Here is a 24640-nt window from a genome sequence, read left to right as displayed (position 1 = left end):
TCCTAACTGGTCTCCCTGATGCCACCTTTGTTCCCTCTACAGTCAGTTCTCCATCCAGCAGCCAGAGGGATCCTGCTGAAACCTAAGTCAGATCATGTCCCTCCTCTACCCAGCTAGAGGTTCTGCCAGGGTTCCCCACCACACTCAGAGTAAAAATCCCAAGTCTTTACCCTGTCATGCTAGGGGCTAAGTGATCCAGTTCCCTGTCATCCCTCTGATCTCCTTTCTAGCCTCTTTGTCCCCCTTCCCTCTGTTCCAGGCCCATTGGCCTCCTTGCAGTTCCTCTTACACATTCAGCACACTCCAGCCTCAGGGCCTTTGCACCTGCTGTTCCTTCAGCCTGGAATGTTCTTATTCTAGATATCCACTGGCTTCCTTTCTTGGTTCTTTCAAATGTCTGCTCAAAAGTCACCAGAGAGGCCTTCCCTACCAACCTACCTGAAACAGCCCCTCCCCACTCCCTCCCTCTCTAACCCACTTACCCTGCTTTATTTTTTTCATAACACTTATTATCACCTGACTATTATCACCTCTTTAGTACCCACCCCCAACCCCCAAAATATGAGCACCATATTACCTTCATTGCTGTTTTCCCAGCACCTGGAACAACACCCAGCACCCAGCAGGTGTTCAATAAATATTTGTAGAACGAATGGACCCAAACCCTCAGCAGAATAGAACGGCCTGTTTTCCTTACTTTCCCAATGGTGGTTATGGTGGATGGGCTGCTGAGGGGCAAATTCCCACTCCTCTTTCAGCCTCCTCTTCCCACTCCTTTCTTCACTCGCTCACTTCTGGAGTCAAAGATACGATTTCAGCTTCCTTGTCGCTCTCCTCCTTCCCTAATCCTCTTCCCATGCACAGCTGCTGACACTAGAAACACCACGGAGTCTTCCAGCTCCATGCCACCAATACTTTCGAAGGGTGCAGGTGTCCCTGGGAAGGGCAGTACCCTGAGAGCTGCCACCCACCCCTGTGAAGACCTCCGGCTTCCGTCCTCCCTTTCTTCACAATGTTTGCTGAGTGTCTACGGTGTAGCAGGCCCTGATCCAGGAACGAGAGAATGTCCTGGAAAGCAAGACACAGCCCATGTTCAAGGGCTCCCAGCCTAGTGAGGGGCCCAGCTGCTCCGGGCCATTTGGGCCCAGGATGATAGGTGCTGGGGGAAACACTGTGGGCCACAGGAGAAATCCCGACTCTTGGAGAGTTGAGAGTCAGGGAAGTCTTCCTGGAAGAGGAGACCTTTAAGCTGATTCCTGGAAGAGAGTATGATTTAGCTCTGAGAAGGGAGGGGAGGAAACACAAAGGTGGGAGCCTGAGAAGGTGCAGATACCCCTGGGATAGTAAGCTGTAAGCTCTTATTCATCATTTCCACCTCAGGGGGAAGTAAGGGGCTCTGTGCAGGGGACGAAGGTGACAAGAGGAAGCAAGCAGGCCTGACTTTCCCCAGAGAGAAGAAGGTCTCCCCTTTTCCCACGGCCTCTGCTGGCTGCTCCCATAAGGTGCTTGCTCTCAGGTAAACAACCCCAGAGTATTTCTGAGCATCTTTCCCACCTCACTGCTGTCCCGTGTGACTTCAAGTTTCCCCTAGCAGCCATGGCCCAGGGAGGACAGACTTCATTCTGGGTTGACTTCTCCCCACTGCTTTCAAGATGTGCAAATGTTTCCACCTGTTCTACTTCTGTTTTCCTCGTGGCGCTGGGTCTCCATTTCCCCTGCTTCCTTTCCCCCAGAACTGCCCACATCCATTGCTACTGCTCTCGGCCTTCAAAGCCCTCTTTTTTCCTTTCTTCAGTCTCTTCTGACTATCAGTCTCTATATATAGACTGATGCTTTTCTTTTCTCTTTTTTTTCCAGTCAATTTGCTCACCCAACAAGTGGTGAACAAAGGCCCCTGAGAGCCGGCGCCGGGGTGAGGCTGCCGTGGCGACCCAGGCTGAGCTCCTGACTCTGGAGACAGCCTTCCGCGTGGGCGAGCTCCTCAGTGAAGCCCTCCTCAGCCTCCTTCCCCTTCCTCTTCATCCGCTCACCAGTTGTTAGTAAAACAGACACTCGGTTAAAGGCTTAAATTTTTTTCATGAATGGATCATGATTTTCTTCCCTGGGATATAGGTTTTACAAACGCCTTCTGACTGTCTTAATTTTGTTTCATAAACAAGGGCTTTATGTGTGTGTGTTTGTGCAAGTGATTGTGTGTGTTTGTATGTCTGTGTTGGTGTATGTGAATGTTTGTGTATATTTGCCTGTGTATTTCGGTATCTGTGTTTATGTGCGTGTGTTTGCGTGTTTGTGTATATGTAAAAGGCTGACTTAAACAATTATACGGTGATTGTCAGAAATAATTTACAACTTAAAGATATAAAAAGGTCAAAATTTTTTCAGGCATTATGTTTTTCTAAAATCTTCTACCTCCTACCAAGGCTGCCTTTTCCCTTCAGAAATGTATCCTACGATGGGCAACACTGGAATGCATCTTATTTAAAAGGGGATCTTTGATTTTTCTCTTGACCCAACAGTGTGACACCAGCAAGATGTATTTGATGAATTCTGTGGAGAATGGAACTCAAAGCCACCTTTCTTCTCAGAGTTTTAGGGGGACAAAAGGATCCCTTTCAGAGGGATTGGGAGAAAGTAGTTGTAAAAAGTGCCCAAGCAACTAGAGAGCTTGTAATTCTTCAAGTGGACACTTGGCAGCTCCTTCTCAGCTCCCTGCACCTTCTTTTAAGCAGGCTGAGCCTCCTGCTGGCCACCCTGACCTCAGGCAGACCTTGCCTGCCGCACCCTCCCATTCAAGGATCTCTGGCATTTTCTGGCCTGATTGAGATGATTTTATTTAGCATTTGATCACCTTCGTACAATAGCCACCCGCCTTCCCACCTTCCGACATCCTGGAACACACCTATCCTTCCTAAGCATGTGCATTCATGCCTTCTTTCTTTTATTCATTCATCAAAATGCACGACTTGTCAACAATTTGCTGGGCATTGTGCTACAAAGTGAAGCGAAAATAAAAAACAAGATGCAGTCTTGGCCCTGAACCAAGGAGAGGGCCTGTGAGGAAGTAATTACAATATTATATGATAAATCAGGTAACAGAGCTAAGTCCAAAAGGGCGACGTTATCACCATTCCGCAGTGGTTCATTCAACCAATGTTTATTGAGCACATGCTATTCATCTGGCTCTGTTCTAGATGCTGGAGCTCCAGGCATGAAGAAAACAGGTCAAGTTCCTGCTCTCATGAAACTTGCATTCTAAGGAGGGAAGATAAGTGGTAAGCAAGTCAACGTATACGTGTATGCTGTATAATAATTTCAGCTAGTGAGAGGTGCTAAGAAGAAGATAAAACAAGGTGATACGATAGAGTTTTATCCCAAATAGTGGAATTTAGCCATTCCTAGTCATTCCATCTTCTTGAGATGGATTGTTTCAGGAACAGACCCAAGACCCAGTGGAGAGGGGCATGTAGGAGGCCTTTCGACAAGGAATGTCTCTCTGGGGAGGTGATGATTAACAGGACTGGGAAGATCTGTGGGAAGCGCATTCCACGCAGAGGGAACAGCAAATGCAAAGTTCCAAGCATGAGGAACAAGTCTGGTGTGTCCAAAGAATAGCCAGCAAGCCAGTGGCTAAAGCACAGTGAGCGCAGGCGTGGGGGATGTGGTGGACCGACGGGCCCAGCATCCCTGCCAACCCCTCCACTGTGCCTTCCTGTGTCTCAGAGAGAAAGCTAAAACCAAATGTCCTAGACTCCCTTGCAGCTGTGGTCCTGGAGGCTGGACGTGGAGCGTGAGCGTGGGAAGGTAGAAGTAAGGGAGGGGCCATCTCTCTGCCACCTTCGACTGCTGCTGGCAAGCAAGGTCATGGGGTCACCCTGTGTCTCTGCTGCAACGTTCCAGAGCTCAGTCACTAGCTTTGTGGGCAGCTGTAGCTTCCTGATCCCTGGGTTGCTGTTGTGGTGGTGTTTTCTGAAAATCTACACTTCCGAAGTTAGCCTCCTAATCTTCACCTTCCTGCGGGGGGCAGCAACAGCAGCTCTCCTGGCAGGCAAGCTCGGTGGTGTTATTGCAGGAGTCATTCCCACAGGCCCAGCACAAAGCCTCTTGTACCCTTGCAAAGATTTTGAAGGAACCAATTCCTTATTTTCAATCTGTTTTTGCCTCAAATACCTGGAGTTGTCTCTGGTTTCCTGCAGCTGGTCCTAAGTGATACAGGGGTATGGGAGACCCAGCTGTCACCCTCGGGAGACCCCACTGTTAAACAGAGAAGAACCCATCTATCCCCCTTCTGTTTCCCAAGGCAGAGCCAACTGCCCATTCATAACAAAACATTTCTCCTCACTACCTCAGGGTAGTTCAAACTCGGTCAAAGAATTGTTGACAGTCTTAATAAACAAATCCACAAGTTCCCTTTGTCTGCCATGCTTGCTGAATTGCTCAAAGAATTTCAATAGATGTGGCAGGCTGTTTCTCCCTGAGTAGGTTACACTTGGCTGGATGTTCATTGACTTGCCCTTTGTGACAATTTGACAGGCTAGCCAGATATGAAAATGATATTGGTCTGGATTTCCAGATGACTTGCCCATTAAAGTCAACATTTATTATGGGCCTGGCCAGGTGGTGTAGCAGTTAAGTTCGCGTGCTCCACTTCGGCAGCCCAAGGTTCATCAGGTTCAGATCCCGGGCGTGCACCAATGCACCGCTTGTGAAGCCATGCTGTGGCGGCGTCCCATATAAAGTAGAGGAAGATGGGCACGGATATTAGCCCAGGGCCAGTCTTCCTCAGCAAAAAGAGGAGGATTGGCAGATGTTAGCTCAGGGCTAATCTTACTTGCAAAAAAAAAAAGTCAACGTTTATGGAGTGCTACCATCAGCAAGCCCTGTGCAACAAGCACCAAGGGAGACGTAAAGCTTCCCTCCACTCTAGTGGAGAGAAATATGTAGATAGACCACGATAACTAATGCTGATCAAGTATTTACTAGATACTGCTCCAAATGAATGAACTAACAACAGTGCTATGAAGCAAATCATCTTGTTTTCCCCATTTTACAGGTGAGGACACTGTGGCCCAGGAAGGTTAAGTCACTTTTCTAGAGTCACACACATAGTGGCATTGCTGGGATTTGAACCCAGGCAGCCTAGCTCCAGAGCCCCTGAAGTTAATCACAACCCGGCAGTGTGTGGGGTTCAAGGAAAGCATTAGGAGAGCAAAGCAGGTAGAAATAATTCAGCCTGAGGAAATCAGGGCAGGCTTCCCCTCCTCTGCAAGAAGTCTCCCATCTTCTGGTTGATTCAACAAACGTGCAGAGGGCCTGGACTTTGTGCTGGGCCTTGAGAAAGGTGTTGGTGATACAGAGATGCCTGAGACCTGCTTTCCTGCCCTTGAGGGGCTCACAAGGGAGGAGGGGAAGCCGTCAGCTAAGAACATAACTTGTGATATAGGATAATAAGGGGTTTGGAGATAGCACTAAGAGGCAGATCAACTCTACAGGTATAAGAAAAGGCTTCTTAGAGGAGAGGACACACAAGTCAGGCTTTGAACAATGAAGATGGTTAACCAGGCCGATAGTTTGGTTGGGGTTGGGGCAGGCGAGGCTCGGGGGAAGGGCAGAAGGCAGCAAGTGCAAAGGGGGGAGGTGGGGAGCGATCATGTGTCTGACGATGTGGGAGCTCGGTTGGGTAGTGGGCAGCAGCCAGAAAAGAGGCTGTAGGGGAGCGGGAGCCATGTCTTGAAGGGACCACCGTGCTGTATCGAGGGGTCTGCACTTTGCTCTGGGGAAGTGTCTTTCAAAACACGTGTTTCACTCAAATATGGTGAAGTTAATTTAGTAGGTCAAGACCAGTATTTTAAAAAATGAAAAGGAAATTGAAAGGAATAGACTAGAATGAAATAGATACAATTCTTTTTGTGTTAAAAGCACATTGTGTGAAAATGTTGTTTCGGTTTCATATATTGCAGCAGATACTGGAAGTTTTTCATCAATCCATTCTCCTCTTCCTCATTTTAATAATCGGATCCCCGCACATTGGCACATGGCTGCCCAGCTAGAGACTACATTTTCCAGCCTCTTTTGCAGTCAGGTGTGGTCATGTGACTAAGTTCTGGCCAACATAGTGTGCACAGTGGTGGTGTGTGCCACTTCTGGGTCATGCTCCTAAAATGGCGTGCGCTCCTTTGTGTCTTTCCTTTTTCCCACTGGCTGGGATACAGACATGATGGTAGGAACTGGAGCAGTCACTGTGGGCCCAGAGTTGGAAGCTGTGCATTGAGGGTGTTAGAGCCTTGAAAAGCACACCCCCAGACTATAAAAGAGAAGTCAAGTTATGTGAAAGATGTCCTCTGTCTTATTTAAGGCACACTTACATTTCTGTTACATTATTTCAGACCAATCCCTAATACACGGACTTGTGTGTGTATGTACATATGTGTGTGTTCATATATGTATAGTGTTTACACATACACACACACACACATCCCAGGCCATACTGTAAATTATATTTATTGCTATGGATTATGGTTAAAAAAAAAAAAAGAAACTACCTTCCCTTAAAAGATATTTTAAGCAAGTGAGTGATGTGATCAGATTTGTGTTCCCGAGCTTAAAGGAATCTTAAGAATCACTTAGCCCAGTTAGTCCTTCTTCTTATGATGGGGAAACCTAAGCCTCTAGAGGTTTGGTAACTGATTCAAGGTCCTGGGGCTAAGTGGTGAGAGCTGGTCCTTGAACCCCGATCTCTGAATCCAAGACTGGGCCCCTTCAGTGTCAACAGGTGACAAAGATGCCTTTATCTTGCCCTCTCTTTCAATCCTCAAACACTTTTCTGCATCACATTGTTCCCCTAATTTTCTAATTAAATTAAATTCAGCAAATATTTATTGTAAACCTACTACATACTAGGTTGTAAAGACATAGGAACAACCTTCATAAAAAGCTCCTTCACTGGTATCATAAATAGAGACAGAAATAAATATAGAACTGCGTTTATGCATGATCAGTATATATATATATAGCTCTGACCCCTGAGAGAGCATAGCAGCAATGACACCCCAGGAGCAATTGAGCACTTCTAGAACCCAGATTTGGTTTTTAAATACCGTTGTTCGGTAAAAGGAACAAAGATTCCTTGGAGAAATGGTTGATTAGGGGCTCAGGAAGGAAAACATAGGATGAGCCTGGAGCATCTTGTGGTGGTGGGAAGGGGAAAAGTGCTCAGAAAAGGATGGGAGGGCCGGCCCTGTGGCTTGGTGGTTAAGTGCGCGCGCTGTGATGCTGGTGGCCCGGGTTCGGATCCCGGGTGCGCATCGAGGCACCACTTCTCCATTCATCCTGAGGCCGAGTCCCACATACAGCAACTAGAAGGATGTGCAGCTACGACATACAACTATCCACTGGGGCTTTGGGGGGAAAAAATAAAATAAATAAAATCTTTAAAAAAAAAAAAAATAAAAAAAAAAAAAAAAAAAAAAAAAAGGATGGGAGCTCATGGAAAACTCAGGAACCAAACTTGAAAACGCTCCCCATGGCCAAAGCTGGAACAGTTTGAGCAAAAAAGTAAGTAACAATAGTATTGGATTTTATAACTCAGAGAATAAAATAAATATCCAGACGTTCATACTGATATAAATAAATAATTGCATAAAAAATGACTTCCTTAACTGAGTATCTAGATGACTGGAAATATGAAGATTTCAAAATTGAGTAGCAGTTGGGTAAGCTTGAATAATTACACTTTGTGGTAACTGGAACTAAAACCCACTTATAGTGGACAAACCCTGGGACAGAGGGTGAAAGTCCTGGTTCTTGTCTTTTCCCTGCCACTCAACAGTCTTGGCACCCTCAACGTCTATAAAATAGGGATAAGACCAGCTACCTTGCCTACCTTGTGATTCTCCAAAGAAACAAAGTATATGAAAGAAAGGGTAAACGCAAAGGGAAAAAACCTCCTTAATTCCCAGGGACTCCAACCATCAATGTCATAATGCAGTTAATCTTCATTATTCATGGATTCTGTATTTGTAAATTTTCCTTCTTGCTAAAATTTATTTGTGACCTCAAAATCAATACCCATGGTCACTGCAGACGTACAAATCGTCAAAAAATTTGAATCACCCTAACGCCTGCTTGACTTGCCCGGCGTTGCCAGCTAAGGGAGAACAGGTGACACTCTGCCTTCTCGTTTCACTGTAAGGACTAAAAGGACACTGTAAACAAGTGTCCTTTTTGTGGTATATTTAGTGCCATGTTTTTTGCATTTTTGTGCTTTTTTGCTGGTGACTTTGCTCTTTAAAGCTGCCCCCAAGTGTAGCGCTGAAGCGCTGTCTAGTGTTTCTAAGTGGAAGAAGGCTGTTTTCTCCACGCCTCATGGAGAAAACACATATTAGATAAGCTTCCCCCGGTTATGGGGCTGTTATAGTGAGTTATAAGGCTGTCGGCCATGAGTTCAATGGGGATGAGTCAATAATATATATCTAATAAGACGTCTTTAAACAGAAACACACATAAAATGTTTGTGACCAGAGGCTCACAGAAACCTAACCCTGTATTTCCCCTAGGAACAAGGGTTCAGTCTTCACTAATTCAGTGTTCGCAGCAACTTTATAGAACACAGCTACTGTGAATAATGAGAATCGACAGTACTTAGTAACAACTTCTACATGCCTGGTCCACCCTATACTTTCTCTGACATAGTCTCAAATCTTCCTGACACCATCCTAGAAGAAAGGTTTTTGTCTTAGACTTCTCCCAGTCATCTAAATGTTGGCTGGCTCTTCCGCCATTTTATCACCCTTGACAGATGTCTGATTAGCTGGGTACTTTGTGGTCACATTTTTTTCAAGTAGGCCAATAATTTTTCCTGATTACTCTATTCAGGCCTTGCCAATATCAGAGAGAAAATGCTTACTGAGGTGACAGATGCTTGAATTTTTTATCACCGCTGTCCCGCAACTTTTTATTATGAAAAATTTCAAGCATTTGGAAAAGTTGAAAAAATAGTAAAATGACTATTGCTCATAAACTCTGAAGACTTGTCACATGGAAGAGTGATCAGATTCAGGCAGAGCCAGAGAGTGGAGCTGGGACAAGGAAGGGGAGGTAGCAGAAGACAAACTTCAACTTGAAACAAGGCAGAATTTTCTATCTTGCAAGGGGGATGGACTTGGCTAAGGCAGGAGGCACGTGGACAGGGATGCGACGGAGCAGATCCCTGTACCAGGTGAGAGGGAGGTCTAGACGAGAGCTCACGTTGTCTATGAGTCCACAATCCACTGTTTTGTCTGAGTTCTAGAATTGCCGCAGTATTGTTTTCATAGCGGTTGTATAGTATTTCAGCCACCTCGTGTGTTAACTCAGCATTTGAGGGCAGATCTGAGAGGCCAACCTCCATTTGTAATGTGATTTCTCTGGGAAGATGTGTTGAATTTCAAACAAATGATACACAAACAGACTTTTGAAACATGACCCTTCAGAAGCTGGAGAATTGTCTGTTCTTCTTTTTACTTGTCCTTAAACTCCTTGAAGCATCCCAGCTGCCCTCCTGGAGCTACTGTTCTGGGATTTGGGGACCAAGTCTGTGTTTGCCTTATTGAATTATGATTGTCTAAACTTCACATTCCAACATGGAGTTGACTCGGACAGGAAGGAAGAAGACCTGAGATCTGGCCCCTCTGAGTCATATTTTCCCAACCCAGCTTCATGATTTTGTCTGAAGTAAATGCCCGGGGTGATGGGTAATCCTGCCCCACTAAGAACCTGACGCTTTCGGCCACTGTTCTCTTCTTAGGCTTCTAGTAGCTATCTGTGTCTGCACAACGCAGACAACATATTTTTGGTGCTTGGTTACAATTTATTTTAGCATTTTATTATGTAGCCTCTTGTCTGATTTCTAGGTCTTCCGTGTTCCTGACTCTCACCTTTTCATGAGATTGTAAACCTTGACTTTACATCTGCCCCTAACACATTCATCTTTTAGGGCTTCCATAAAACCCAGGACAGTGCAGTGCGGTGTGTAATGAAGACCCTAAACTTGGAGACAGATAAACTTAGTCAGACTTCTACGCTTCCATTTACTAGCCATGTAAACTTAGTAAATTACTTAATGTCTGAGTCTTGGTTTTCTCATCTCTAAAAGGGAAAGGCTTACCCACATGTAAAGTGCCTGTCACAGACTAGGCAACCAATAAATGATGGTTCTTACAAATGAGCACATGCTGTATGACACCATTTAGATGAAATTCTAGAACAGGCAAAACTAATCGATAGTGACAGATAGTAGACCAGTGGTTGCCTGGGGCTGGTGGGGGTGACATAGGGAGAAGACTGCAAAGGTCCAAGGGAAGCTTCGGGGGTGGGGGAATGTTCTATATCTTGATTGTGGTAGTGGTTACATGGGTGTGTCCATTTGTCAAAACACATCAGACTGTGCACTTAAAATGAGTGCTACTTAGTGCCTGTAAATTATCCCTCAATAAAGTTGGTTTTTAAAAAAATGTTCATTCCCTTCCTTTTTCCATCAGTGAAAATGTGTTGAATTAAGGAACACATTCCAGAGCCAAATACACATTTTATGTTATCTTCCATTTTAGATTATTCGTTTTATCGTATCATTTTCCCCATGGATCCAGGTAAATAAATGAGAATTGGCTTGTTATCAAATCTTACTTTTTAACTGATTTGTATTATAAAATTGGGGAGATGTGTCATGAGGGGTGTGAGAGGGCAGACATTGGGACCAAGATAGAATGAAAGTATAAAGATACTACACATTTAAAAAACCCACTAACTTATAGGGGAAAAGTATTTTTTCTGGTGAAATATTAAAAGCTTGCCACAAAACAAGGTGGTAGTGATGAGGGCTTGGCTGAATGGAGAGGCCTGAGGGAGCTTTTCACTTCTGTCTGCTCAGCACTCCCATCAGCCTCTTCTCATAACAGCTTCTCCTTTCCTCTAAGGGTGAAGAGTGCACACCAGATGGCTTTAAAGGAATTTTCTTGGAATCTGCTCCCACAACACTTTTACTTATATTTCACTGGGCATAACTTTGTCATGTATCCGCAGCTAGCTGCAAGGGAGCCTGAGGTATTTAGTCTTTATTCTTAACAAAGGCTGTATGACTAGCTAAAAAGCAGAGGTTCCATTACCAAGGAAGAAAAGGATAATGGATATTGACATTGGCAATAATTAATCTCTGCCCAAAGCCCTATCTGGTAACAGAATATTTCATATATAAATGGTAGAGGGCCGGCCCAGTGGCTTAGTGTTAAGTGCGCGCGCTCTGCTGCTGGCGACCCGGGTTCAGATCCCGGGTGCGCACCGACGTGCCGCTTCTACAGCCATGCTGAGGCCGCGTCCCACATACAGCAACTAGAAGGATGTGCAGCTATGGCATACAACTATCTACTGGGGCTTTGGGGGAAAAAATAAATAAATAAAATTATAAATGGTAGAAAATTGGAAATTACACAAATTAATAATCTGCATCCATATTATGGCCATATCAAAATGATTATGTTTATCCATAGTTCTTGAAATGGAAACATTTCAATAGCACATTATTAAGCAGGGGGAAAAAAACACGTTACCAAAAACATGAGCTTTGTTCCATAAAATTATATATAGATAATATGTGTATATATAAAAATATTATATATTATTATATACGTATATATGTATAATATATATTATATATACATATATATTATATATATTATATATATGTGTGTATATATGTAAGAATACATATATATATTATATATATGTGTGTGTGTATATATATATATATATATAAGTCTGGATGTGGTAAAAGTATTTCTCTCTGGTGTAGTAGGATTACATCACATAATTTTAATTCACTTTATACCATTATTTTTACAAAAAAGCATGTGTCATGTTTATAAGCAGAAAAAAATCACACTATCTTCACTTAGAAAATATGCGGGGAACTGTGTCTCTCGGTAACTCCACGAGCGGAGCTGAGAGGAAAGCTGTGGCGGGGTGGGATCCAGGGCTTGCGAAGTGTCAATCATTTGCCTCCAGGCACACAAGAGACATTGTTACTGGGATCCTGGGAGACCCTGGGCAGTGGTACCTAGGGGGCTACTGATCCCCAGGCCTGGAGCTCAGGAGAGAGGTCTGCGCCGGAGTTACGGGAGCCGTCATGGAGAATACGGTCAGAGAAGCTAGCGGAGAAGGCGCAATCCTGCAGCCGCTGTGCTGGCTGTCTTCCCTCTGCCTCTCCAGAGCTCCGGGCCCCGAGAGGCTGACCTATGCAGACTGCATCACACCAGACTCCCTGCCTTCTGGCTTCCGTTGGGCTCAGCCAGTGGGAGGCTCTGGTAGGAGATCTGAGGATGGGAAGAGAGAGAAACCAGGGTATTTATTTCTCTGGCTCCCTCCATGTGAGGTTACCTCGCTGACTGCTTCTCTCGAATGAAGGTCACAGCTCTTGTCAGGCAGGCTCCTCCACACTGTTGTGGTTCCTGTCCCTGCTCCCTCCTCTGCCCCTGGGGCCTGAGAAAGGTAATGTTCCTACTGTTGCTAGCCCCAGGGTACAGCACTGCCCCTTGTGGTTTCCCAACACCTGCCCCACACCTTTGTAAATAGTTCTTTTTCAGCGCTCCTCAAATTACCCAATTTGAGTGTGCCATCTGTTTCCTGCCAGGGTCCTGACCAACGCAGAGGGCTTGGGGTGAGGAAAGGAAAGAACATCAAGTTCAAAGAACAAGGAGAGGGGGAGGAAACTGGGCCCAAGCAGCAGAGTCGTCGAAGGCAAACCAGCGGTTGTGAAACCAGGGGAGAAGTTTCAAGAAGGAGAGAGGAGCCAACAGTTTTATGAAGATTGCAAGGAGGACAGGTGAAGATGAGATCTCAAAGGTATATTGGGTTGGGCCATCTGAAGGAGGAGCTGGGAATAGGAATGGAGAGAATTGGGTGGGTGGTTATGGGAGGAAAGATTTGAGTCGGAGATCAGGAAGAAGACAGAGATGAAGAGAGGTGAGAGAAGGGAGTGGGGCAGAGGACAGAATCAGGGCAGAGGCAGGAAAAGGAAGAGCCAAGCCACAGAGCAAAGGAATAGGACTCCTTAGTCCAGGTGGGGTGAGCAGGTAGTAACTGCAAGAATGAGTGTGTATGTACAGTGGCATATACATACACATACATACACATATACAACACCCACACACACTGTACTCTACATTAACACCGACACACATACACAAAAACATATATACCACCATGCTTCACCATGCACACCAAAGATACATATATTTGCACACATACACACACCATCACACAATACCATCACCCCCACACTACACTACATACACAACAGTCTCTGCCAGATCCATAGATCTCACAGGGAGCCCATGCAACATGAGATCTTTGCTTTGCTGTGACACTTGTCTCCTTGCTGGCATCATGGTGAACTCTGAAGGGGGCAGATGAGACAACGCATGAAAAAGGAGTTCTCAGTGTTTGCAGTACGGGGGCTGGTGCATACTTGGTGCTCCACGGATAAATCTGGAATGGCTACATGGTCACTGGCTCTCACCCTGGAGTATTGGGCAAGGGCCACACCTTGCTGTGTGTGCTGACCTTCTAAGCAATTTAACCGAGGGGGCCCCTAAAGACTGGCCTCCACCAGCCACAACCCAAATGCCTGTCCATACAATGGAATATTCTAGAGTGAAAATGAACCACGTGCTACCACATGCATGAATCTTTATAACATAATGTCAAGTGAAAAGAGCAAATTCTAGATCATCACGTACATGCATGGTACTCTTTTTATAATGTTCAAGAACAACTAAAAGATGAAACATGCCTATAAAATAAAAACTTTTTTAAGAAATGAAAGAGAATGCTAAACACAAAAGTCAGGACAGCAGTTTCTATCTGGGAGAGGCGAGGAATGGACTAACAGAGGCGCATGTGGATAGATGGATGTCACTGTTACTGTCAGCTTCTTGAGTCGGGTGGTGGGTTCACCACCCAGTATAGTATAATAATAACAGCGGACCATGCCTGGACCAATGATGAGAATATGTCATGAGCCAAGGATTATGATTAATCCAATTCTGTACCTCGGATGTCCTGTTACAATAAATAAAAATGAAGACTGCCCTCTCAGCTTGACCCTAGTTCTGCTCATTTCTGCACTTCCTCCCACAGCAATGCTGAGGGGTCACTGCAACCTTGCTCTTGGCAATCGGGGTTACTAGCGCAAGGCTGGGCAGGAAATGAACTGGGGGATGAGGCCATATCTGCTTTAACACTGTTCTCGATAGATCCTTTGTGGTAAGGGTTTCCAAGAACCAGCAGAGCAGTTGGGGGAGCTGAGCAACATTTACAAGAAATGAGTCCCTGCCCCACCCCTAACCACCCCCCCCATCCCCTTTCTCCTCCCTTCACGGCCTCCAACTCTTCCTCCCCACCCAGGCCCAAGTGAAGGGTAGCTCACAAGAGCCAGTAATGAATATTTCCACAGAACAGAACTGCTTACCTGACTCTTTGGGGAAGAACTGCCCTGACCTCCAGATCCTGGACCCTGAGGGAACCTGGAGACAATTACTCCACAAACATCTATTAGGTGGCAGTGTAGCAGAGTAGTAATGAGCATGGACTGCCTGGGTCCAAATTCTGATCTGGCCACTTCTTAGGTATGTGACCTTTGACATGGTAATTAACAGCTATGCACCTCAGTTTTCCCCATCTGTAAAATAGGGATAAATAATAGCATCTAGCTCACAGAGAATTGTTGGAAGATTAAATAAGTTAATACACACAAAGCAGGCAGAACAGTGCTGAGCACGTAGTAGGTACTGAATGAGTGTTAGCTAGTACTGCTAAGTGTCAGGAAAAATGCAGATGAATCAGTGAGACCATGGTCTAATACAGGGGTTAGCAAACTTTTTCTGTAAGGGCCTGATAGTAAATATTTTTGGATTTGCCAAAATAAGGTAGGTCTTTGTCACAACTACTCAACTCTGCCATTGTAGCACCAAGGCAGCCTTAGACAATTCATAAATGGATGAGCTTTATTTATGAATGCTGACAAATGAATTTCATATAATTTTTACATGTTACAAAATATTATTCTTCACTCAATCCTTTTTCAACAATTTAAAATGTAAAACTAGGTCATAGTTTGCAGGCTGTGCAAACCGAGGCAGTGTGCCAGACTCAGTCAGTAGGCTGTAGTTTGCTGATCCCTGGTCTAACAGGGGAAAAAAACATTAGCCCCTCTGGATCTCTCTGCTCTGTTTGCGTGTTCAGTGCCTCAATTTACAGGCAAACAAACCGATGCTCATCCTTCCAAGTCCCGTTGAAATGCTGCCTCCTCTTTGAAGCCTTCCCAGATCACCTCAGCCAAAGATAGTAATAACTCTATCTGCTGCCTCCTGTGTGATAAGCACAAATTTGTTCATTACTTTTAAAAATTTATCATGAAATATTTAAGACAAACCAGAAGCTATAAAGAATAATGCAAACACCTCAGTCTTCACCATCTAGCATATGAAATAAAGCATTGTCCAAAGAGTTGAAGGCCCCTGTGCAGATACCCCTCCCCAAATCACAACCTCCCTTCCTCCTCCCCAGAGGTAATAACCACTATCCTGACTCTAGGAATTTATTGCCCTGTACTTCTTAGTACTTTTACTACATATGTACGCATCCCTGAGCAGGAGATAGTATTTGCTCTCATTACACCCTTTATTTAATTCAATCTTCTCAATAATCCAATCAAGCAGTATCTCTATTTAGAGATTAGTCTCAGACGGTGTAATAGCTTGCTCAAGGAATCCAGGTAAGTAATGGTCTAGAATCAAGGCCCCAGGCTGATTCCCAAGTCAGTACTCCTAACCCTTGCTCCCCTCTATATTCCTGTGGCCACACAGTCATATTAGTGATCTGACTCCCTTTCCACACTAGATTTTAAACTGCCCATGAGAAGAAACTAAATATGATCATTCACCCTTCCCGTACAACCCTTAATATCTTGCACCCATTAGGAGCACAATATGTATTTCTTCAAAGAGACACTGTCTTCCATCACCCCCAGCAGTCTCAACAGAGAATGGGGAAACTGCCAGAAACTCACTTCAACGGAGAAAGGGTGAGGCTTTGCTAGATTTCCTTAAAACTTTGGAGCAACCTTCAATTGTTCAAGTGTCAACTTTACTGGAAACGGTGAGGCATGCAACCTTCATGCTCTGAGATTGGGAGTTCCTGTGTGTGTTTGGCACAGGGAGAGCAGGGAGGACAGAGAAAAGGGGAACTCAGAAAAGCAAACCCCAGAACCAAGAAATCCTTCCTTCCTCTCCCGCAGCCACGTGGACGCTGAGCTAAGGTTTGGGATCCAGGCCAAGCTTCAGGATAGACAATAAGGGGTGAAGGGTATGGTGGCCTGGACCCTCAAGCAACCCGACAAGACAGCATCTGGGCCGGTGTCCAGAGGGTGTGTGTGCACGCACTGAGGGAAGAATGTTAGAATTGCTGCAGATGCTTATACAGAAACAAGAAACCAACATTTACTAATACTTAATATGCAAATCGACAGTGGTACACCCTCCAGTGTGCTTTCGGCATAGCAGGATGTATTCAGGCCACGTGTACTGAGTGGATTCACGGGTTCTACCACTCAGTTTAAACTAAACTCTCACAAAATGGACAAGGGGCTTAAACAGTCTCCTGCAAAGAAATCATGGACTAAAAATACTAATTACCCAAGCACAAGCAGTAAGAAAATAGCAGAGCTAAACTTTCACCTACTGCCATTATAAGCCATCTACCAAGCACATTGGAGGGGATAACTGTTTTAAGTCAAAATCCCATTCCCACCCACCTGGTATTGCTAATAACTAAAATCCACACTAAAGGTGAAGGGAACTTGCATCAGGAACTGAGGGTAATACAGGTGTGATAGTTTTTCAGTACACTTACATATCAAGAGTACATGCTCAAACTGTTTTACTAGTGGGAGAGACAGTTGAAAAAAGCTTCAACTGTTAGGTTAGCAATAAGACTATATTTGATATTTCTAGGTCAGCCCTGTCCAACAGAACTTTCTGCAATGATGGAAATGTTCTATAGTTCCATTGCCAATGGTCACAAGTGGCTATTTCATGAAATGTCACTAGCGCAAGTGGGAAACAGCCACACGTGCTGCATTAGCGCAGCTCTAGAATTTGCATCAGTTGAGTTGGGATTTCCTTGGGCGCCTCAGGCCAAATCGTGTCCACCCAAGATCAGCCCCCTACCCTTTGGCCACAAGTTCATTTCAGAAAGGTGACCACCCCAGAAGTCCCGCTGAAGGAAACCAGATTCAGGCTGAAAGTTCCCCTTTTCCTTCTAGGGTAAGACTTTGGCACTTACAAAGTGTTCGATAAACGCACATTAGCACACCTTTGCATGGACAACACTTAAAAACCGAAAGTTAAGACAAAAGGTTTTTATTCAAAAAACGCCAAGTATAAAAAAAAAAAAATAAGATCTCTTTATTCCCCTGTACAGTATTTCACTCAGATAAAACCAGCAGGCTACATGCTGCTCAAAACACAGCCCCAGAGAGGATCCGGAAGGCACACCATCCAGAACTGCTTTTCATATATCTATCCTATATACACAGTCAGCAACGCCCCTCCCCCATCACCCACGGAACCCATACCCACCAGGGTAAGTAGACGAGGGGCCTGGCAGCCATCAGGGAGCTGCAGCAGCCGCCCCACCTGAATCCCGTCACCCTATGAACAGAGCAAGCGTCGCAGCCCTCCCCAAAAGGTCCCCAAGTCAGAGGAGGAAAGGAGAAAAGAAAACTGTGGCAGCAGCCGTGGAAGCTTGGAGTGGGAAGGGAACCAAATAAATAAATAAATAAATACATAACGTTGACCTCCGGGTTAGAATGCTCATCTTTCCAAAAAAAAAAAAAAAAAAAAAAAAACGGGTAAAATAACTTAAAGGCAAGAAATTAAAAAAAAATTAGATCAACTACAATCCTTTTGTACACTACCATGCCAACTGTACACACATTTACAGTTTTTTTTCTGTTGATTTGCATTGTTTGTGCATTTTGTGTGTGTGTGAGGTCTTGGCTTGGAAACAGTTAAGTAAAAACCAAAAAGGAAGACCAGTTCGCTCAGAGTTTTACTAAAGGAGGCAGAAAAAGGGCAGGTGGCTCAGCGTTTTGGCCCTGTAGCCTCTTCCATGGCACCTTTCATATGAAGGATGGGGGGAGGGGGGCAGGAGAGAAAAACAGGGAACCAAACCCAGGCAGATTTTTGGAGAAGCAGCAGGTAAAAGAGGCAAGTTCAAGTATTTCTCCCAGCACAGCCGGAGTCCCCACAGAAGGCACTCAGAAGAGTCGGAAGAGGTGACAGGGACTTAAAATGGTGCTAGTCCTATCCCACCCCAACCCGATTTCCCCCTACCCGACCCATCGCGGCATTCAGCAGAACTTGTGATGAAGGGAACAGTTCCATGGCAGGGTTCTGACCCATCCCCACCCCCCACCCCCGGGGTTTTGCAGAGTCCAGCAGTGCTGGACACCTATGAGAAGGAGAGAGGATCTACAGGAGGAGTTGAGGCCTAGGACGCCTGGAGTAGAGTCTCTTCCCCGGTGTCAGGAGGCAGCCTCCAGGGGCCTGGGGTCTGGAATGAGTTGTAAATGTTGTTCCTGTATCAAGCACTGTCCTGCTTGGTGAGAAGTGTCACCGGTACTTGGGAAGCTGGAAACAGAAGCTTCCCCTCCCCGGAGCATCTGACAGGGAGGGGAGGACCTGCAGGAAAAGCTGCTATTTGCTGGGCCCTGGTGACAGGCTGTGAAGATGGATCTCAGCAGTTTCCTGGGGCAGGAGGACATCTTGCATCCACGGATGATTCTGGATTTCTTCAAAGGTTGGCCGATCTGATGGTCTCAGGGCCAAGCACCATCTAATGAGATGCTGACACTCTGCAGAAAGCAAGACAACAGAGGTTATGAATGACTCAACTTGCTTTTGCAATGCAAAGGTCTTCTCAATTTGCTTCCCGGGGGGGCCCACAAGTCTGGGGTTCAACAGAGACCACAAACTTTCTAGAACCCATATTCTTTAATGGCAAGGTATTAATCAACATCTGGACCCTCCAGTCTGCTTTCAGCTAAAAAACAGCTCCCCTCTTAAACCTGTGGTTTTCAAACTTCAATAGCTGGGGCCTTTCCCACGACGCCCACTCACCAGAAATAGGAAAGATGATGACAAGGGATTTTGATGAGACATCACTGAGCGTGATGAGGTGATTCAATTCACCTACCGACTTACAAATCTGAACACCACCCACAATGAGGTCACCGGAACCACAATATTTAGAGAGCCTGTCTTAAGGGAGAAGGCTCAAAAGAACCCTCAACTCTTCACTCCCTGGCAGAACAGCCAGGAGTTGAGGGATCAGGACTCTGTTGGTACTTAAACAAACGTTTCAGTGAAACTAAATGGTCTTTTCTTCTAAATATTCTCACACGTGCTCTTTCTCTGACCTCCCAAGGAACCCTCAAATGCAAACCATTCGATTCCTGGGGGCCAGCTCTCAAGTGTGAAGCATTGGCCTAGAATTCTGCTAAGCCAAGGGTCGTAACATCTGGAGAGTGGAGCTCTTCAGAATCCAAAGACTGTCCCCTGAGAACTAACAGCCTTGTGATTCCTGCTTCTCCTCAACAAGGGGCTTCACAGAAGTTACCTGAAGAGACCCTCTGCCTGAAGAACACTTGGCCCCTGATGATCTCCTCATCGTGCTCAAAAGGAATATCTCCACACACCATATCATACAGCAGGATCCCCAGAGACCAGACAGCTGCCGACCTGCCATGGTATCGATGGTAGCGGATCCACTCTGGAGGACTATACACTCGGGTCCCTGCAAGCCAAGGGAATAGGAAGGAAAATACGGTTTTAGCAAAAATAAAACACAAAGCAACTAAGTGGTATGTTGAGCAACTCTTTAAAAAAACAAAGCACCACCCCACTTCTCTCAGGAGCTGGGTTTTTCCCCCTGGGCTAAAGGAGCGGAGGAGCGTAGGCTTACGGCTTCTCTCCAACCCAATGCATTACCCACCTCTCTACCAGTCCAGACCATAAACTGAAATTCTTTACAAACTGCTCCAAGAAACAAACAGGGCTGGCCGCAGACCCAAAGCCTGAGGCCTGTATGTGGCAGGACCACCCGCAATGGGATGAAGGGATGAATGTTTGCACAATCAAGGGAGGTATCCCACAGACTATCCTTAAACTGCATTAAACCTCGCCCAGCAGCCCGTGTGAGATTCTTATCTCAGATATAATCCAGGCGGGGACACTTACACAACATCCTAAGTCAGGGTGCCCTTTGGCAGGCCTTCCTCCCCACCCTCTGAGCGCAGGGGCAGATACCCACACCCTTTCCTCCCCTCACTAGAAAGGTAGAGCGGCAGGGCTGGTTTCAGACCACGTGATTCCTGTTTACAAACTTTGGGTTGTAAAAAAAAAAATGGGGACCATCCCGCTGGTGCTCACTAGGGGGCAGCAAAGACTCGAAGGAAAAAACATGGGAGGACCCGGCCAGCCATTAACTGTTAAATACAAAAAAATGCAGCCCAACCCAGCGTCCTCCAAGGGCAAATAAACACAAACCACAAGCCCCAGTCACAAGTTTTGAAAGGCTGTCGTTCGTTGGGTTAAGCCGCTCAGATGATGACCCACCCTCTCTGCTTTGATCTCAAGCTCTCCATCCCATCTCTTCTGAAAGAACCCGCTCCAAGCCCCTCCCTAGGATAGGTTTTCATCCTCTCTGCGGAGACACCCAACTAATTTTCAAACGAGCAAGAGATCTTATTTCACAACATTCATTCCCAACTCCCTCACCCCACAACACCAAAAAAAAAAAAAAAAAAATCAACAAAATGAATTATTTAGTGAAACTACTGTTTCTATTCCCTATCCGTCACTAGATGAAAGGGGAGGAAAAAATTGCAGCTCTAAAAACTACCGTACAGAAAACTAACTCCCTCATAAAACAAAACAAAAATGACAAAACCGGCATCAATTTTTATCTCTCCCGCTCTCTCCTCCTTCTTCCCCCCTCCCATCCTTTTACTGGCGGGGAAACTGGGTCAGACTTCAGAAATCTGGGCTACGGCCGGTTGCCCACAACCTCTTATTCATCGGGAAAGCTTGGAACCCACTGAATTCCACTTAAAAAATAAAATCATGCCAGAAACATTACAGGTTCAGCTGGCTTGAAATCCCCGGCTTTACTACGCTGGGAAGCTCTCCTTCGCCCCACCCCTGCTAGCATCGAGCCAGGCGGCCAGATGACCTTTACAAAGGGCCGGAGAGGGAAGCTGGCCGAGGCCTCCAGGCCAGGCCGAGTCACCTGGGCAGCTCCCTCCCGGGCAGTTCCCTCCCGGGCCTGGCTCACCATCGAAGTCCGTGTAGACGGTGTCCTTGAGCAGCGCCCCCGACCCGAAGTCGATGAGCTTGAGCTCGCCGCGATTGAGGTCGATGAGGATGTTCTCGTCCTTGATGTCGCGATGGAGCACCCCGCAGTTGTGGCAGTGTCGCACGGCCTCCAGCACCTGCCAGAAGAAGCTGCGGGCCAGCTCCTCCTGCAGGGCCCCCCTCTCCGTGATAAAGTCGAAGAGGTCTTGCACCGGCTCAGGCCTCTCCAGGATCAAAACGAAACTGTCCGGCCTCTCGAACCAGTCCAGGAGCCTAATGACGCCGGAGAAGCCCGAGCTCACCTTCTTCAGCAGGACCACTTCCATGGGCACTCGGGTGCCATTGGGCTGCAGGGGCGAGGGGGCTGCTTTAGGGCGGGAGTCGGAGGGTGCCTCTCACCCCACCCATCCTGGGGGTCGCTCCCTCCAGGGCACTCACCAGCTCTCCCCAGTCGGAAATCCGGTCTTTCTCCACGTGCTTGATGGCCACCTGGGGACCCCCCCGAGAGTCTCCATTAGGTCCCATCGCCGGGGCCAAAGCACACCCGTGCGCCCCCCGCCCGGCGCACCCTCCCCACGGCGGGGCGCCCACTCACTGGCAAGTTGTCGGCGACACGGATGCCTGAGTAGACTGAGCCGAAGCCGCCGCTGCCCAGTAGCGGGCCCACCTGGTACTGCGACTCCAGGGGCTCCTTCTCCTTGCCTAGGAAAGGGGGAGACACAGGGGACTCAGTGCCGGCCCGCAAGCCCCCAGCTCCTACCCTGGGGGTCCAGCCTCCCCCCATCCCCGGGTTGGGGGGACGCTCACCGGGCGCCAGCTTGGTGGCGTGCAGGTCGTTGCAGGGCGCGGCGCGCAGGTGGGCAAGCGAGTTGATTTTGGACAAGAGCATCCCAACCTCCAGGGTGTCGGCGCAGGGACTGTGTCTGAAGGAGCTGTGGCAGGAGCTGGGGCTGGGGCTGCGCCGGTGGCTGTGCCTACGGCTGGGACTGAGGCTGCGGGTGGCGTTGCGGCTGCGGCTGCGGCTGCGGCTGGCGCGGAAGGCCGAGGGCGAGTCGGAGGACGACTGGGGGCGCTGCCGGGGCTGGCGGCTGGCGGACACGCCGGCGGGGTCAGGCAGCGCCGAGGGTGGCGGGGTGGGCGGCTCTTGGGGCTCGTGCGGCAGCGCCGCGGCACAGAGGGCTTGTAGCTGCTGCTGCTGCTGCCGCTGCTTCTGCCGGTCCTGCCACCGCCGCCGCTGCCGCCAAGTCCTCTCGGGCCTCCTCCGCCACAGCGGCCGCTGCAGCAGACGCCGGGCTCGCCCAGCCGCCAGGAGTAAAGGGGCGGAGCGCGCGGGCGGGGGGGCGCGCGGGCGGGCGGGGATGGGGCGGGGCCTCTCCGGGAGGCCTAGGCGGGGAGCGGGGCTGCCGGGCCGGCCGAGGGAGGAGAGGGGGTGGGGAAGCGGCGGGACGGGGCTACTCCCCTCGGCCCCCGCCCCGCCCGCTCCGAGGCCGCGCCCCGGCCCCGCCCCCGCCGGCGCGTCTCCAGCCAACCAGAAGCCGGCTGATCTGCATAACGCGGCGCGCCCCGCCCTGCTTTCGCAGTCAGAATGGTGTCTACGCCGCCACGACGTGGCGGGAAGGAAAAGGCGCCAAAGTGGAGGGGGAGGGGCGCGGGGCGTGAGGGGAGGCGGGAGCTGGGTGTCGAGCAGAGAGGGAGGAAGGATAGGGAGGGGCGTATCGATTCAAACCCAAACAATAACAAAGCCATCAAAGGCCGCCCGAGGCCGGCTCTGCGGCTCTCCGTTTCTCGGAGGTTTTTGGGTCAAGGGCTCGAGCTGGAGCATAACAAGTTGCGCAGCGACGACGGGCGTTGGTGTGTCAGGCGGGGAGGCCGGGCCGCCGGCGCGCCGGGGTGTGAGGGACTGTGTGTGTGGGGATGCCGACGAGGGTGGTCTTTCTGTGTGACTCAGACCCGAGACCTCCAAGTCGGCTTGGGCGGGTTGACGACGCGCTGTGGGCTCCTCGGGGTTTGTGTGTTGGGGGCGCGTGGGGGGCGAAGGAGCTGCAAGATGTGAGTCACGGCGGTTTCACAGAGGGAGTGGAGGTGTCGCAGGCCTGGGATCAAACTGGGGGAGAGCTCCGCTTATTCGGGGGAGGGGACCAGATCGCGGTGGTCACAGCCGGTGGGAAGCTCAGCCCCCAGATTCTCAAGCCGATTTCTATTTTAAAAATGCAGAAAGGTACCAGTGTGATTCCTGATTCCCAAGGAGTGATGTGTGTCAGAGTGCCCGGGAAAGAGGAAATCACGAAACAAATGTCAGTATTGTGATGCCAGATGCTGTCTCAGCCCCTTCTGTGAGGGCGGGAGAGAAAAATGTCTCATCTAAGACGAGGGTGGGAGGGTGCGCTTGATTTAATCAGAGTTTTCACGTTACATTCCCCTTTTCATCAGCCTGTTATTACCAGTCAGGCAATACCAGCAATTATTGGCTGCCCCAGTCTTGCCTCAAAGGAAATCCCCCCTCACCCTGCCCCCATGGAAATAACATAGAAAACTGACCAATTCGACTTTCATCCTTTGTCCTTTTAAACTTCATGTAGAGTTGATAACGACGTGTGAAGTGAGTAAATAAAGATTCTATGTAATCCACAAATTGAATTGTCAGTGGCCTAAGTAATTGAAAGCTAACTACATCCCATTTTAATTTTTTTCAAGTTCCTGCCTGTTAAAGGAAAAATGAGGAGGTTCCAGGATCTGTATAGCTGCAGTCATTAATGAATTTAAATGTTTCATTAAAAGTTTTCTATAGTGCTTGTTTTATAAGGATGCTCAGATATTTCACAACTTTTATGAATTTGTCTTCTAAAATATTACATATTTTCCTTTTGTTTGCGTACTGTGGCCTAACTCATTCATTTTTGATGACTAGGCAAAAACCCAAGGGAACTAGAATTATTCTCTTTTTTGCAGATAGGAAAATGAAACATAAGTAGGATGACACGGGGTCATACAACAGCTGAGAGAGGAAGAGAAGAAATGACCCCAAATCAACTCTCCAGTATTCAAAGCCTTCCGCTTATCGGGGTCTAAAACTGTCCTTGGTACTGAGTAAGACATCAAGTATAAATGTATGTGACCCCCACCTCTATCTTCTCTACCCTCCCTTTCCTTTCTCAAGTCCTACTGGACTATTCCTACTTGTTCCCACTCACCTAGCA

At 47.5% G+C, this 24640-nt stretch overlaps 1 protein-coding gene across 1 annotated transcript; it reads right to left on the bottom strand.

Moving 5' to 3' along the window:
- Window positions 1–17430: 17430 nt before the first annotated feature.
- On the bottom strand, window positions 17431–22718 carry PIM1 (Pim-1 proto-oncogene, serine/threonine kinase). Its single transcript, XM_004424194.3, has 6 exons — window positions 22251–22718; window positions 22039–22145; window positions 21882–21932; window positions 21424–21790; window positions 19708–19884; window positions 17431–18943 (listed from the first exon to the last, which is right to left on the bottom strand). Exons 1-6 carry the CDS (start codon window positions 22330–22332, stop codon window positions 18786–18788), a joined length of 942 nt encoding a protein of 313 aa, XP_004424251.1. The 5' UTR covers window positions 22333–22718; the 3' UTR covers window positions 17431–18785.
- Window positions 22719–24640: the final 1922 nt, after the last annotated feature.

The sequence above is a fragment of the Ceratotherium simum genome, chromosome 13 (assembly GCF_057802395.1).
Source record: "Ceratotherium simum simum isolate JZ-2026a chromosome 13, ASM5780239v1, whole genome shotgun sequence".
Classification (NCBI taxonomy): Eukaryota; Metazoa; Chordata; class Mammalia; order Perissodactyla; family Rhinocerotidae; genus Ceratotherium; species Ceratotherium simum.
Note: the sequence above shows the minus strand (reverse complement) of the source record. Positions and strands in the feature narration are given on the sequence as shown.